This window comes from Epithele typhae, assembly GCF_022376455.1.
Source record: "Epithele typhae strain CBS 203.58 chromosome Unknown BXZ73scaffold_31, whole genome shotgun sequence".
Lineage (NCBI taxonomy): Eukaryota > Fungi > Basidiomycota > Agaricomycetes > Polyporales > Epitheliaceae > Epithele > Epithele typhae.
In genome coordinates this window covers 334,224-347,668 of record NW_025954222.1, presented here as the reverse complement: position 1 = coordinate 347,668, position 13,445 = coordinate 334,224, and the positions used below count along the sequence as shown (strand labels likewise).

The following is a 13,445-nucleotide window of genomic DNA, read 5'->3' as shown; positions in this document are numbered from 1 at the left end:
GCCCGCGGTGCCGTCCTTGAGTCCTGACCCCCCGTTTCTCCAATCATGCCAGAAGCCGACGTCACCCGCAAGCGCTCCCGCTCCCCCTCGGACTCGGACCAGCCCAAGCAGAAGCGTGCCAACACCGGCGCCGCGAATGATTCCCTTCGCTCAAGCCACTCTACGTCCCTGGCCGGTGACGTGAAGATGGAGAACCGCGCAGACGACACTGCTGCTTCCACCCCTGACGCCAAAGGTCCTCAAAACGACATCCCCGACCGTCCTGCAGGTGACGCGCCTGAGACGCGTGGCGACTCGGCCACGACCACTGGTGCCCCCGCGCCCTCTGGTACTCCCGCCGCGCCCTCGGCCACCATCCACATGCGGTGCCTCATCGTCACCCAGGATGCGTCCATTATTATCGGCAAGGCCGGTACGCATGTCAACGAGATCAGGGAGAAGAGCGGCGCGCGCGTCATGGTCTCAGAGAGCATTCCCGGCAATCCTGAGCGTATCCTCAACGTCAGCGGCCCTTTGGATGCCGTCTCCAAGGTGCGTTCGTTCATCATCTGCGCATATATGCGTCTTACACAGTGGGACTGGTAGGCCTTTGGTCTCATCGTCCGTAGGATCAACGACGAGCCGTTCGATAAGCCGTCAGTCCCCGGTAGCCGCGCGGTGACCATCAAGTTCATGATCCCCAACTCGCGAATGGGTCCGTCATTGGCAAGGGTGGCAGTAAGATCAAGGAGATTCAGGATGCTAGCGGTGCTAGACTCAACGCTAGTGAAGGAATGCTCCCAGGATCTACCGAGGTGGCTGCTCTTTTTCACAAACGTCTGCGTTCTCTCATCGCCCGTCTCCAGCGTCTGTTGAGTGTCTCCGGCGTGGCGGACGCCATTCACATCGCGACGTACTACATCGGCAACATCCTCATCGAGGCGAACGAACGTATGCCGTCGACGAACAACTCCACCTATCGCCCACAAGCACTCGCGCCAGAGTCAGCAGCAACAGCCGCCGCCGCATCAAGCGCGTCCGCCGTATATGGGATCCACATATGTTCCTGGCTACACGCCCGCCGCTGCCCATAATCCGTATGCGGGTGGCCCTGCACCTCCCGCGCCCCCGCGCAGCAGCTTCAGACCCAACAGATCTACATTCCGAACGACTTGGTTGGGTGTATCATTGGAAAAGGGGGTGCTAAAATCAACGAGATTCGTCACATGAGCGCGAGTCAGATCAAGATCATGGAGCCTGGTGCGTCGGAGTGGGATGAACGGTGCGCCTGCGCCTGCGGGCAGCGAGGGTGAACGGCTTGTTGTCATCACGGGCTCTCCCGCCAACATCCAAATGGCTGTTCAGCTCCTTTACTCGGGAGTGGTGTTGTTCATACTCGAATCAACGCTCCAGTGCTGACTCTCAGGTGCAGCGGTTGGAACAGGAGAAGCAAAAGCAGATTCGCCAGCAGTCGGCGCATGTCTGAACATGCGCTGTCGCGCCTAATGAAGTCCTCTTCCCAATTAATCAAGAACCTGCTCTCTTTCATACAGCTGACTTTCAACCTCCGATTCACTATCCCCCAGTCACTTCCAAGACGGTTTCTCCAGCCTCGGCCCCACCCCTCCCCCTTACCCCCGCTCGCCCCTACCCCTTCGCCCTTCCACGTCGCCCGTCTTTTGCCTGCCGTATGCTCTCCACTGCTGTCCTATTTAACATGGGATTCTCGTCCCTGTTCATACCGCAATGCCTCCCGTTCCCCCATCCCACCTACCAATCCAAGTTGAATCCCTCCATCCCCCAGAATCAAGACCCTATGTCACCGTTCCTCGCAATTGGGATAGTATCGCTGTTATTTAACACAACTGCCGTATGCATGCATGGTTTACGTCTCACATCGCTTGTGTGCCACAAAGGATTCGACTAGGTGCACTTGGACTCTGCCGCGACTTCTCTCCTTTGGTTCTGGGCATGATGGTCCATGCGTATTTCGCGCGGCGCGTACTCACCTATCTGCTGGTTTGCGCAGCGAAGGCTGAAGCGCTGATCTGTACCCGAGCAGTTATGGTGCACAAGCACACTGTACGTTGATACGATACCGAAGCATTCAAAGTAATGGCGGAGCGCGTATCTCTTTTCTTTTAGTGAGACTGACTTCAGTTTCGCAGCGGATGATTCCTGGACGCGCGAGCGTTGAACCCGGCCGGTGTGGACGTGGCGCGAGAATGTTGTGAGGAAGTTCGAAGCACAGAGTGATGCGTGGTTGGTCTCGCACGAATGGTTTGTTTGTTGTTTGTTTGTTTGTCGATGCCCTGTCGACTATATATGAAGCCACTGTGATAACAGGCCGGTGACGTCATGTAGAGCCTCCCGCATTAGTGGCAGAGGACGGCTGCCTTCCAAAGCCGTTTGAACTCTGAATCGAGTTTGACCGGCACAAATAGCAAGCATCGCACCGGAATGCACGGCTCGCAGCAAGTGCCGCCCCGAATCGAGCTTAAAGTTCGATTGTGTGTATGTGGTCCACCAGCCCCCTCTCCTATATGGTCTCGCTCGCTGCGCCAACCCGCCGCTGCCCACTTGGTCTGTCCTCCAACCACCACGTATCTCCAAACGGCGCATCCACCAGCTTTCGGTACAATTCACACGTGGCGAGAGCGAGCAAGGATCTCGTAGTACTCCAGGATGGCCTCTCCGACCCCGCCACCGCCATCGAAACCACCCAAGGGACTCCTTCCCGGACCCCACCCCGGCGCGCACACCGCCATCCCACACGACCAGCCGCAGCCCCATCGCCCGCCTCCCGCCCGAGCTCCTCATCCACATCCTCTCCTTCCTCACCAGCCCCGCCGACGAGCCCCCCATCGCCGCCGCCGCCGCCGCCCGCCGCACCCCACCCTCGAGCGCGTCTCCCGCGCCTGGCGCGCCCTCCTCCGCGCGACGCCCACGCTCTGGGCGCACGTCCCGCTCACCGCCGAGCCCGCGTGGCTCGCGGCGCACCTCGCGCGCTCCGCCGCCGCCCCCTCGCGCTCGCGTGCGCGGACCCGCTGCACGTCGTGCCCGTCGCGGACGCGCTCCGCCCGCACGCGCACCGCGTGCGCGCCGTCGCGTGCGCGCGCGCCGCCGCGCCGCGCCTCTTCCTCTTCTTCCTCGCGACGCTCGGCGCGGGCGCCGCACTCGAGCGCCTCCGGCTCGACGGCCGCGGGAGAGAGAAGCACCAGACCAGCACGTCGCGGACGCCGCGCGCGGGGCGTGATCGCGGGCGCGGGCGTAGGGGTGTCGTTCGTCCCCGGGTGGTTCCCCGCGCTGCGGGAGCTCGTGCTCGACGGGCTCGTGCTCGGGCGGCTGCCGCCGGGGGCGCTCCCGCGGCTGCGGACGCTGGAGGTGCGCGGGTGCAACGGGCGCGCGGGCGCGGCGCGGCGGGTGCGCGCGGCGGACTTTGTGGACGCGCTGGGGCGCTGCGCGGGCCTGCGGGCGCTGACGGTCGTCGACGCGTTGGACGCGCTCGACTTTGCGGCTGCCGACGGCGAGGAGGGCGGCGCGGAGGATGGGGGTGGTGGGGGCTCGACCGTGACGCTGGCTGAGCTCCGGACGCTCGTCGTCCAGGACGTGGACGCAGCCAGGTGGCCGCGCTCCTCGAGTGCCTTGTCGTCCCCGAGGCCGCGCGTGTCGAGCTCGCTCTCGTGGACCAGAGCGCGGTCTGCGTCGACGCGCTTGCGCAGATGCTGCCTCGCGGTCAGGGAGCGATGCCGTTGCTTGAACACGTGCGCCGCGTCGATGTGGTTCCTCTCCCGAACGGGCATGGTGTGCGTGTGGACGGTTACGCGGTTAAGGATGGAAGGACCCGAGGTGGGGACATATCGTTGACGCTGTCGACCTCAGGCGTCTTGGCATGCGTGGACGAGACTTTAGTCAAGGGCCTAGGAGGGATGTTCTGCAATGCGAAGGAAGTCAGGCTTGTGCTGTAGGCCACTCACTAACTGTAGGAAGGTGTAGGATAGTGCTTCTTGTGAACGATGCATCGACAACGAATAAAGCGATAATGATACACGACCTTGTTAAAGGTTTTCTGACAGCGGTATATGTTGCGTAAATGGTGGTAGAAGGTGGTAAAGTGATGGGAACATCCGGTAGTAATAACCTAGTCCGCGATAATGAGGTCGTCGGAGTCGTCATACGGTCCTGCTGCTCGCTTGGCAGATAGCACAGAGGCCTTCAGGGCATAATACTAGAAGGGTGCTCAACAACAATTGTAAAAAGACATGAGAATGCACGCACCTTCTTCTTGTACCTCATGCAGCCTTTCTGCGCCTTCTCCTTCTCGTCCAAGATATCGTTGATATTGACCATCGCAGCGTCGACTGACCTCTGCAGCCGACTGACCTCGAGCATCGCCTTCTCGCCCTGGTCCCGGAATATCCGAACGTTCTCGTCCTTGTCCCTCTGCAGCATCCGGATGTCCTTCTCGTACTGCAGCTTCTCCTGCTCGCGGCGTGAGCGACTGCGCTGCAGCTTATCCCTCATCATCGATTTGGCCTGTTGCGCTACCTGCACCTCTTGCTCGAGCAAAGCCACTTTCCGTTCGTAATCGTCCTTAAGTTTCTGAGAAGTGTGTGAGGGGAATGAATGTGCACGGGAGATGAGTGGACGAACCGTGGCCATAAGACTGAGCTGGAACTGCACTTCCTGCAGCAACTCCTGCGGTACCGTCGCGTTCAGAAGCGGACCGCCACGAGCCCAATCCAGACGCACCGTATTCAGCTCCGGGTAGTCTCGCTCGGGGATCGAGTTCACGAAGGTATTGCAGCTGACGTCCCGCATTGAGATACCGGCACTGCACTGCCCGCGGCACACGACACGCACCTCGTCAACGCCTCCTCCGGATCCAGTTGGTCTGCGATGGCCCGCTTCACGGCGTCCGCAGTCCGCTCCGCTTGAGCGTTGATGGACCAGATGGGGCTCGTCGGGGGAGCATCGACGGGCGACTTCGGGCGCGCGTCTCGACGCGGCTCCCCGTCCTCCCAGGTAGGGAACAGACGGATCATGCCATCCAGCGACTGCTCCTTGCGGCATATAGGGCACGAAGGCGTATTGGCGAAGTGGAATGTCGTGCAGCTGAGGCAGAAGACGTGGCCGCACGCGGCCGCCATGGGTGACGACGTGTCGCCGAGGGTGTCCCTGCAAATGATGCAGTAGATGGAGGGCATGGCGGCGGAGGGAGGGCTATGGGGGAGGCGAGGAGGTCGTGGTCGGAGACAAGGCTAGCTAGAGTCTGGACGCGTCCGAGCTTCTCGGAGGGCGCGCCGGACCGCGTTGCTTACGTGATGGATCTGAAAAGTTATTCGGCGCTCATGGCATGTGCTCTGCCTTTGTTTCTGCCCTTACCCATCCTCACATCCTCTTTTACTTCCAAAGCACCATGGCGTCGCTGCTGAAAGAGCAGAAGAAGGCGAAAGGGAAGCGCAAGGCGGACGCGATGGATGTGGACCAAGGGGACGCCCCCGTGACCAAGAAACCGAGAAACAAGCAGCGAGTGCTAATGCTCTCCTCGCGCGGGATCACCCATCGCATGCGCCACCTTATGAACGACTTGGAGGTTCTCTTGCCACATGTGAAGAAGGGTGCGCACTGTTATATCGCCTGCATTCGTCCTCTCACCGTTTATGACGTGCGTAGACTCCAAACTCGACTCCAAAAACCAGTTGAACCTTCTGCCTGAGTTGGCCGACCTGCACAATTGCAACAACACGCTCTACTTTGAGGCGCGGCGGCATGAGGACCTCTACATGTGGGCGGCGAAGACGCCCAACGGGCCAAGCATCAAGCTTCACGTGCAGAACGTACACACCATGGACGAACTCAAGATGACGGGGAACTGCTTGAAGGGCAGCCGGGGCGTGCTGAGCTTCGACAAGGCGTTCGACGAGAGCGAGTGGGGGAAGCTCACGAAGGAGGTCTTCACGCACGTACGTCGTTCGCGCCCTGGTCAAAGTCTGGTGTTTGAGCGTTTGAGCGTTCTCTGCAGATCTTCGGCGTGCCCCCACAGGCGCGGAAAGCGAAGCCGTTCGTGGACCACATCCTCACGTTCTCCATCCTCGACAACAAAATCTGGTTCCGGAACTTCCAGGTCGGTGCGATATTGATTTGTGTCAATTGCTCGGGCCGACACATGCGTGCATAGATCGTGGAGAAAGACCCGCTGCAACCCAATGGCCCCCCGCAGACATCGCTGGTGGAGATCGGGCCCCGGTTTGTGCTTACGCCGATCCGGATTTTTGAGGGTGCGTTCAATGGCGCGACGGTGTACTCGAATCCAGGTGCGTCTCTACGCGACTACTGCCCGCTTCGTCGTCCCTGACGGGCGCTTGTGCAGAATTCGTGACCCCGGCGGCAGTTCGTGCAGCGATGAAACGCGAGAAAGGGGACAAGTACGGCAGCAGGAAGGACGCGCAGGCGGAGCGGGGGGTGCGGAAGGAGCTGCGGAGGCGAGAGGAGGACGAGCTGGCGGTGTCGAAGGTGTTTGCGTGAGCTGCGTGCATGTCATTCGCCCCTGTGCTATCCATCCTCTTTTCTCCCATGTGCATTGACCTGGTCTGCGCGCGTACCGAAGACGGCAAACGCGAGCGCCTGGGCCCCAGCGCGGTCCTGCGGCGGGAGTAGAAATGGAGGAAGCGAGAGCGTGCTGCGGTAGGTGCTCCCCTTCCCCGCCGTCCACGACACCCGCTCATCTCCTCCCCGCCCACGCCCGCCTCGCCCCGCCCAGTTTGTCCATCGCGATGCCCGCCTTCCCCGTCCAGTGCGCCCAGTGCCAGGAGCTCTTTCGCAGCCAGGCCAGCTTCGACGAGATGCACAGGCCCGAGACCGGCCACTCCTCCGTCTTCATCTGCCTCGAGTGCTTTGACACCTTCGACAACGACCCCGACCGGAGGCAGCACATGCTCGCCACCCGCCACCGCCCCCCTCTCGGCATCTGGTCTGCGCTCGCTGCCTCCCGTGGGATGGCCGAGCTCGAGCCGGGGGAGACAACCGCTGCCCCGCCACCCACGGAACCCGCACCGGCGGGCCCCTCGAGTCCGACTCCGACTCCTCCGACTCCGACTCTAGTCCCGAACCCGACTCCGACTCCGGCCCCTCCCCAAGAGTCTCGTTACATGTGTCCTACTTGCATGGCGCCGTTCCGAACTCGCAAGGTCTCGCGGCCGTGCGTTGTCCTCGCCCCCTCTCCCGTCCCCGTTTGCGCTGACGCCGCACGATCAACCCCGCTGCAGCACATCCAGAGTACGCTCTCGTGCGCGACGTGCCAAACATGCCTAGAGCCCACGCAGACCTTACAGGACCATTACTGGGATGCCCCCGCGCCGCGCATCCCAAATGCAAGCCCTGTGGGCGAGGGTTCGTCGACGAGGCCGCGCGGCTCACGGTACGTTTGTTCATCGACTATATTCGTCTGTCGCTCTCGAGCTGACATTCTCGCAGCACAAGGTAGATTGCCCTATTTCTCCGAGTCGCGCCGCAGGCAAGCGCCCGGCCACCGCGAGGCCTCCCTGGAGCAATTCGCCCCAGGCTGCCACCCCGGCTACTCCACCACCGCAGCCCCCTGTTGTCGAGGTGCGCGCATTTCGTAGTGACATGTGGTATTATCTCTGATTTTTTCATAGCAACCCTCGCTCCCCAGTGTAAGTGCTGAACCCTCAGTGACTGACAGCTTCGAGCCCCCCCGAGCCCCCTCTCCCTCGCCTCCTGCCACTCCATTCAGGTGTTCTCCATGAGGATCGCCGAGGAGGAACCGCCTCCGCCTGTAAACGGCCGACCAACGGCGGCATTCGGCCGCACCAACCACAAATGGCGCGCCCTCGGTCTCAGGGTCCACCGTGTTTCCCTCCAGAACCACATCTCCCTCCGCGGTGTCCATATCGTCGTCCTGGGGGCGACCGCCCAGCGTCAACAGCCCCTCTCCCAAGGAGTCCCCGCTCGCGACCCCCGTCACGGTGCCGTTGCCAGTCGCCCCGCCACCCCGGGTCAGTTCAGCTTGCCCCTCCGGATGCGCCTCGCAGACGCCCGATACTAACCCACCTCCCCGCCTCAGACGATCCGCCCCCCTCGGCAGTCCGCCGCGGGCCCGGCCAAGACCCTCTCGTGGCACTGCAGGGCCTGCATGCGGGATCCGTGCCGGGAGCCGGTGACCACGGTCTGCGGACACGTGTTCTGCCGCAGGTGAGCGACCGTTCCACCCAGTTCGTCCGGTGCCACAGCCCAGGGCTCGCTAACACCGGCTGTCGCGCGGCAGCTGCTTCCTGCGGGAGCTGGACACGAAGATGTGCTGCCCGGTCTGCAAGACGCTGTTCCTGGTTCGGCTGCATGTCGCGCTTGACGTGTGAGAGGGAGGGAGAGAGAGGGAGAGGGAGAGAGATGGCGTGGGAAACAATCATGCTAGATACAATGTGTTGAAGTAGCCTCTTTGCGGGCCAGGATGAAGGACCCTTGGTATGTGTGATGTTCCATAAACAGAGTCTTTTGAGCCGAACTAATATACGAGTTTCCTGAACGCGCTCATTACCTTGTCCTTACCCAGGTTGACATTGAGGCTCGGCTCATGGGATACCTGGCTTGTGACCACTATTGTATCGGATCCAGACTGCTTCATCCGAACGGGGGACGGCTCAAGGTCAGCCATAGTAAGCGTGCCCGAACATTTGTATCAACTTTCCATCACCCTCCCTCACTCAATCTTTCTGGGACTTTCAAATTTTCGTCGCGGAGTGTTCAGCCGGGGCGGGTGATAACAGATGACTCCGCAAGCCATCCCCCACGCATTTCCGAGATCCACCAACCCAATTCTGGACCTGTGTCATTGCGTAGAACTCTTGTGTCCGGCTTTGGTTGTTTGCTACCGTCGAAAGGTTTCCTCTCCAATATTTAATTCCTGTCGTTTTTGTTCCGTGAGTCCAGCAAGATGAAGATATCTACGAGATATCTTTGCTACACAAGTAGTCAGAACATCTCCGATGGACACTTCTTCGCGGTTTTGGCGCGAGAGTGGATTGATTATGAAGTCCGTGCGAGGCCTCTGTGCGGGCAATTGGGTGGCACCTCCGGCTTCGACCTCATCCGCTACCTCGCATTATATTTATCCTGGTCCTTCCCCACAACGCCAAGTCGTCCCCATCCGTACTTGACCCCGTACTATAGACGAGGCTGACAGACTGACATCTACGCATATAAATCGCTATTCTGATCACTTGGCAGCACACTCAGGCGGAGCGCAAGAGCTCCTCGAAAGTCTTCCATTTCCAGAACTTCTCTCCGGGGTTGACAAGCTCGTTGTGGCAGTCGGCAGAGTAGTCCGCGAGGCCTTCCTCGATGAGGACCCTGCGCCGCGAGCGTCAGCTCGAGCTTCTAACGGGAATGTAATGGACTGACCCGGCATAGAGGACGAAGGCGGAGACGTCCTTGGGCGGGTAGATGGCCTTGAGGGTGTCCCTGGCGTGCTTGGCGTCAAAGGGCTTGAGGGTGATGTCGAGGCCCTTGGCGCTCTTGACGGCGTGGACGATGTCGGCGCTGGTGACGAACTGGCTGGCGATGCGGACGCCGTCCTGGGGGCGGGGACGCTGGCGCGCGTCGCGGGGTCGCGCGCGAGGACGGCGAGGCGGGCGAGAGTGCGCGCGATGTCGGGGAAGTCGGTGAGCGCCATGCGCTTTCCCGGGGCGAAGCCGATGGTGCTGGCGGTGGCCCAGTCGATGGACATGTGGGCGGCCCAGGGCATGAAGACGCCGGAGGCGACGGGGATGACGACGAGGTCAGAGCCTTTGGCGAGCTCGATGGCGGTGGCGCGGTTCGCGAGCTTGCTCGCCCAGTCCGGGTGCTCGTACCCCGGGAAGTCGATGTTGCGGAGGTCGCTGGGAGCGGATGAGGGTGAGCCGGGCGGGCGGCGGGCGGGGGAAGAGAAGGGGGCGCTTACTTTCCGAACTCGGACGTGAAGAAGACCTGGACGCCGTTGCGAATGAGGGCGGGGACGAGGTCCGGGAGGATGGTGGTCTCGAGGGAAGTGGGGAGGATGTTCGCGACGACGGCGGCGCCGACGAGGACGGTGTCCAGGGAGTCGCTGAACGCGAAGGCGTGCGCGCCAAGCGCGATGAGCTCCTTCGCCTTGGCGGAGGCCGGGTCGCGGGTCGTGAAGCGGACGACGGGGTAAGTGTCCTTGTACTCCTCCACGAGAGTCTTGACGATGGGGTAGCCTGTCGGAGCGGATGGGCGTGGTTAACTACGGTCAGTTTGAATTTGATCGGGAGGGGCTCACCGAGGTTACCGGTGCCTCCGAGAACGACAAAGGTGGACATCTTGATTCTTGCGGCTGGTTGGTACTGTTTTCACTGCTTCGAGCTTGGTTGAGTCGTTTCTGTCCGTTCCATGAGCAGCTGCAGACTTGTTTTATATGTCCCTGCGGGATCAACATCAGCGATGTTCTACCCAAAGCAAAGGCCGATTGAGGTCCGATGTGTAAGTACCTGTCATGCCGGGCCCAGGGGATGGGTCAGCATGGAGGTGGAACGCGTACGCGAGCCCGCGGCTTTGCCATGCGCGATGCTGCGATGCTGCGGCACTGCAGGAGCTCGAGTGGGTCCTGTGAGGGTTCACCGACTTTTCTTCCGCACTGTGTAACACTCACCAAGGCGGAGACGCTTACACCCTCGGGGTCCCTCGCGCGATAATCAGCGTGTGCGCGGCGTGGGAGAGCGGGCCCCCCAGACGCGCAGTGATTAAACTTCAAACTCCGCTTGTGCGCTAATTATTGCGGCGGCGCGAGTCCCTGTAGCTACGTTGCTCAAGGAATCTACCTCTTCCGCGGCCCCTCAGTCTGGTACCAACGGCGAGTATGACTCTCGTAAGCCTCGCGAAATATTGCGCCAAGAGATAGTCGACCGCGGAATGCAGTGCACCAAGACGGTCGATCTCGAGAGTTTCTACAGGCCTAAACTCCTTTCTCACCACTCCCCGGAGGATGCGCCGAAGGGAGAGGACATCATCAGAGTTTGGGAGAGATTCCAATCCGCAATGAAACTCAATGTGCCAGACAGAAAATTCAAAGAGAAAGATGTCACCGATGCATGGGTGTGTCCTTCGTTTGCTCTTACGTTACCTGCCTTGAGTCTCACGCATACTGGCTCAGGCTGACCTCGACCGCCAGGGAAGCTCTGTCCCAACCACACCTTCCAGATTTCCACACGCAAGGCAGATAAAAACGAGACGACGAAGTCGGAGCTCGACGGCGGCTTCTTCCACATCAATGACACTCGGTTCCTCTCCAAGGGTGTCCCTAGCTGGGACTATTCGCGCTTCCCCGTCGAGTTTAAGAACGGCAAGTCCTTGGACGATAGTCTGTCGCGCCTTGACGTGCGAGCAGCTCTACGCGTATACCGACCGTCTTCTCCATGCTCAACATCGCACCAAGGTCTACACGCTTGTCGTCAATGGCCCCGAGTTCCGTCTCTTGTACTGGGACCGCTCTGGTGTGGTGGTGAGCCATGCGTATCCTATGTGGCGACTCAGACGGACACAGAGCGCCTCCTCCGCCTCCTTGTCGACCTCTCCCGTCTACGGGACGAGGACGCGGGCCTCGATCCCACTGCACACCGCCTCTCCCAGGATTCATGTGGCTACCTGCGTATGTCGCAGGTCGCTGAAGCAGATAGCTTCGATCTCGACGAACAATACACCACCACACACAACCCTACTAAGATCCCTGCCGGCCTCCGCGACGTGCGCTGCGACTGTAAGCCATTTGCATCCGACGGCGACTACTCAGATCCTCGGAAGACGATGGATGGCGACAAGCGAATGTGGCCAGTGCCGCGCGGTACCTTCAAGTATGTACGCAAGTTCTTCAGGGACTCGTTGGAGGACAACGCTCTGCGATATATGCTCGAGGTCGAGGGCAAGTACTACCTCGTGTGTCGTTCCGTCGTCCGCTCGCACGGGCCGTCGGACGAGGGACTCGCGGGTGGCCCGCGCTGGAATGGCACACCCAACGCCTGGTTTTTCTCAAAGACGCCTGGCATTCGCACTGCGAGCGCGCGGAGCCGGAACACGACATCCTCCGGAAACTCAACGAGGCCGAGCTGCCTGGTGTCCCCACCTTGGTCGCCTCCGAGACATACGCCGGGCAACTGACCCATCTGTCTTTGATCACGGGCGTCACCAACCCCGCAGAACTGAATCCTTCCCCATCCAACCCCCTGTCCCCCTCATCGTCCAGTGCCACCGCCTCTCAGATGCACAGCCCGCCTCATGTGTTCTACCGGGACCTTCCCTTCCGTCTTGACCCATCGACTTTCGATAGTTGCGCAAACAAGTCGGCCACCGACGCTGGCGCCGATCCAGGAGAAGACGTTCAGGGCGTGAGACACTTCCAGCACGTTCGCATGGTGGTCGACGAGTTCTGCCTTCCGCTGAGTGCATTCCGCTGTGGACATGATCTCGTTTCGGCCATCTTCGATGCCATATTGGGTGAGCACTGAGCTAGCCCGGCATGCTACAGCAATGCTAACGGCTTTGTAGCCCATCAGCGAGCTTACAACGATTGCAATCTACTTCATCGAGACATCAGCGCAGGGAACATCCTCCTTCTTCCACGACTCTCAGAAACTGCGGATGGAAAGCTGCGAATCACTTGGAATGGGATCCTGACGGATTGGGAAATGGCGAAGGGCATAAGTCCAATCGAGCAGAGACAGCATGTGAGGACGGTAAGCACAACCATTTTCGATTGCCGTGCACGACCTCAATTGAGGCTCTGTAGGGCACATGGGCGTTCATGTCTGTGTTATGCCAGATTGATGCGACTAGAACCTCCGAGGTCAGCGATGAACTCGAATCATTCTTCCATGTGCTTGTCTACATGGTCCTCACTCGCATGCGCATTAACTGGACTGCAAGCATCATCAACGACTTCGTAGCAGACTACTTCCATCACAGTCGACACAGCATGGGTGGCGGTCAAACGTGCAGCTTGATCCGCGAGATGTACATTAAAGACGGCGTCCTCGAGGCTAGCCACACCCCACTCCAAGTCCACTCGGTCGACGACGAAGGGGAACGAGTTTTCGAGCACCCAATGAACGAGCTCCTCTCCTCGCTTCTTGGCCGGTTCCGTGCTCGCTTTCTCGTCCATCAATGGGACCGCAGGAACCCCTCGGCAGCGCATCCAGATCCCACTATCACAGTTTTGAGGCAGGCCGCTGAACACCTCAACACCCATAATGCCACCCTGGAGATGCTCAAGGATTACCGGGACAGGGAGGACTGGCCTCGTGAAGACATGACCACACCTCCGATGGGTGACAAGCGTCCTCGGCCACGGATGAGGAGGGGATGGAGAGGCAGTCGAAAAAGGCGAAGTCTACGCAAGCTCTATCTACCGGTTCCAGTAGCTCAACGTAGACCTTATAGATTATCATGCTCGCCTGTTG

General features: G+C 60.4%; 7 protein-coding genes across 7 annotated transcripts; 4 read left to right on the top strand and 3 right to left on the bottom strand.

The window, feature by feature from the left end:
• Positions 1-45: 45 nt before the first annotated feature.
• BXZ73DRAFT_90593 (uncharacterized protein) lies at positions 46-1,465 on the top strand (the record flags this gene model as incomplete). The annotated part of the gene is made up of 7 exons (XM_048025693.1): positions 46-531; positions 586-698; positions 719-794; positions 846-937; positions 984-1,159; positions 1,211-1,362; positions 1,406-1,465. The coding sequence occupies 7 exons, from the start codon at positions 46-48 to the stop codon at positions 1,463-1,465; spliced, it is 1,155 nt and encodes a 384-aa protein (XP_047876956.1).
• A 1,053-nt stretch (positions 1,466-2,518) lies between these two features.
• BXZ73DRAFT_78344 (uncharacterized protein) lies at positions 2,519-3,782 on the bottom strand (the record flags this gene model as incomplete). Its single annotated transcript, XM_048022860.1, has 2 exons — positions 2,519-2,930; positions 2,980-3,782. The coding sequence occupies 2 exons, from the start codon at positions 3,780-3,782 to the stop codon at positions 2,519-2,521; spliced, it is 1,215 nt and encodes a 404-aa protein (XP_047876955.1).
• Positions 3,783-4,120: 338 nt separating this feature from the next.
• BXZ73DRAFT_48415 (uncharacterized protein) lies at positions 4,121-5,186 on the bottom strand (the record flags this gene model as incomplete). Its single annotated transcript, XM_048020049.1, has 5 exons — positions 4,121-4,207; positions 4,258-4,581; positions 4,633-4,677; positions 4,732-4,786; positions 4,843-5,186. The coding sequence occupies 5 exons, from the start codon at positions 5,184-5,186 to the stop codon at positions 4,121-4,123; spliced, it is 855 nt and encodes a 284-aa protein (XP_047876954.1).
• Positions 5,187-5,398: 212 nt separating this feature from the next.
• Positions 5,399-6,507, top strand: BXZ73DRAFT_102378 (Brix-domain-containing protein; the record flags this gene model as incomplete). Its single annotated transcript, XM_048015214.1, has 5 exons — positions 5,399-5,600; positions 5,656-5,945; positions 6,005-6,106; positions 6,161-6,296; positions 6,353-6,507. 5 exons carry the CDS (start codon positions 5,399-5,401, stop codon positions 6,505-6,507), a joined length of 885 nt encoding a protein of 294 aa, XP_047876953.1.
• A 248-nt stretch (positions 6,508-6,755) lies between these two features.
• On the top strand, positions 6,756-8,357 carry BXZ73DRAFT_102377 (uncharacterized protein; the record flags this gene model as incomplete). The annotated part of the gene is made up of 7 exons (XM_048015213.1): positions 6,756-7,257; positions 7,314-7,399; positions 7,456-7,587; positions 7,638-7,655; positions 7,736-7,997; positions 8,066-8,213; positions 8,267-8,357. The coding sequence occupies 7 exons, from the start codon at positions 6,756-6,758 to the stop codon at positions 8,355-8,357; spliced, it is 1,239 nt and encodes a 412-aa protein (XP_047876952.1).
• Positions 8,358-9,230: 873 nt separating this feature from the next.
• BXZ73DRAFT_102376 (uncharacterized protein) lies at positions 9,231-10,316 on the bottom strand (the record flags this gene model as incomplete). Its single annotated transcript, XM_048015212.1, has 5 exons — positions 9,231-9,348; positions 9,400-9,548; positions 9,587-9,875; positions 9,938-10,214; positions 10,277-10,316. 5 exons carry the CDS (start codon positions 10,314-10,316, stop codon positions 9,231-9,233), a joined length of 873 nt encoding a protein of 290 aa, XP_047876951.1.
• A 715-nt stretch (positions 10,317-11,031) lies between these two features.
• BXZ73DRAFT_102375 (uncharacterized protein) lies at positions 11,032-13,406 on the top strand (the record flags this gene model as incomplete). The annotated part of the gene is made up of 8 exons (XM_048015211.1): positions 11,032-11,088; positions 11,170-11,370; positions 11,429-11,486; positions 11,537-11,925; positions 12,048-12,483; positions 12,535-12,722; positions 12,776-13,313; positions 13,360-13,406. The coding sequence occupies 8 exons, from the start codon at positions 11,032-11,034 to the stop codon at positions 13,404-13,406; spliced, it is 1,914 nt and encodes a 637-aa protein (XP_047876950.1).
• Positions 13,407-13,445: the final 39 nt, after the last annotated feature.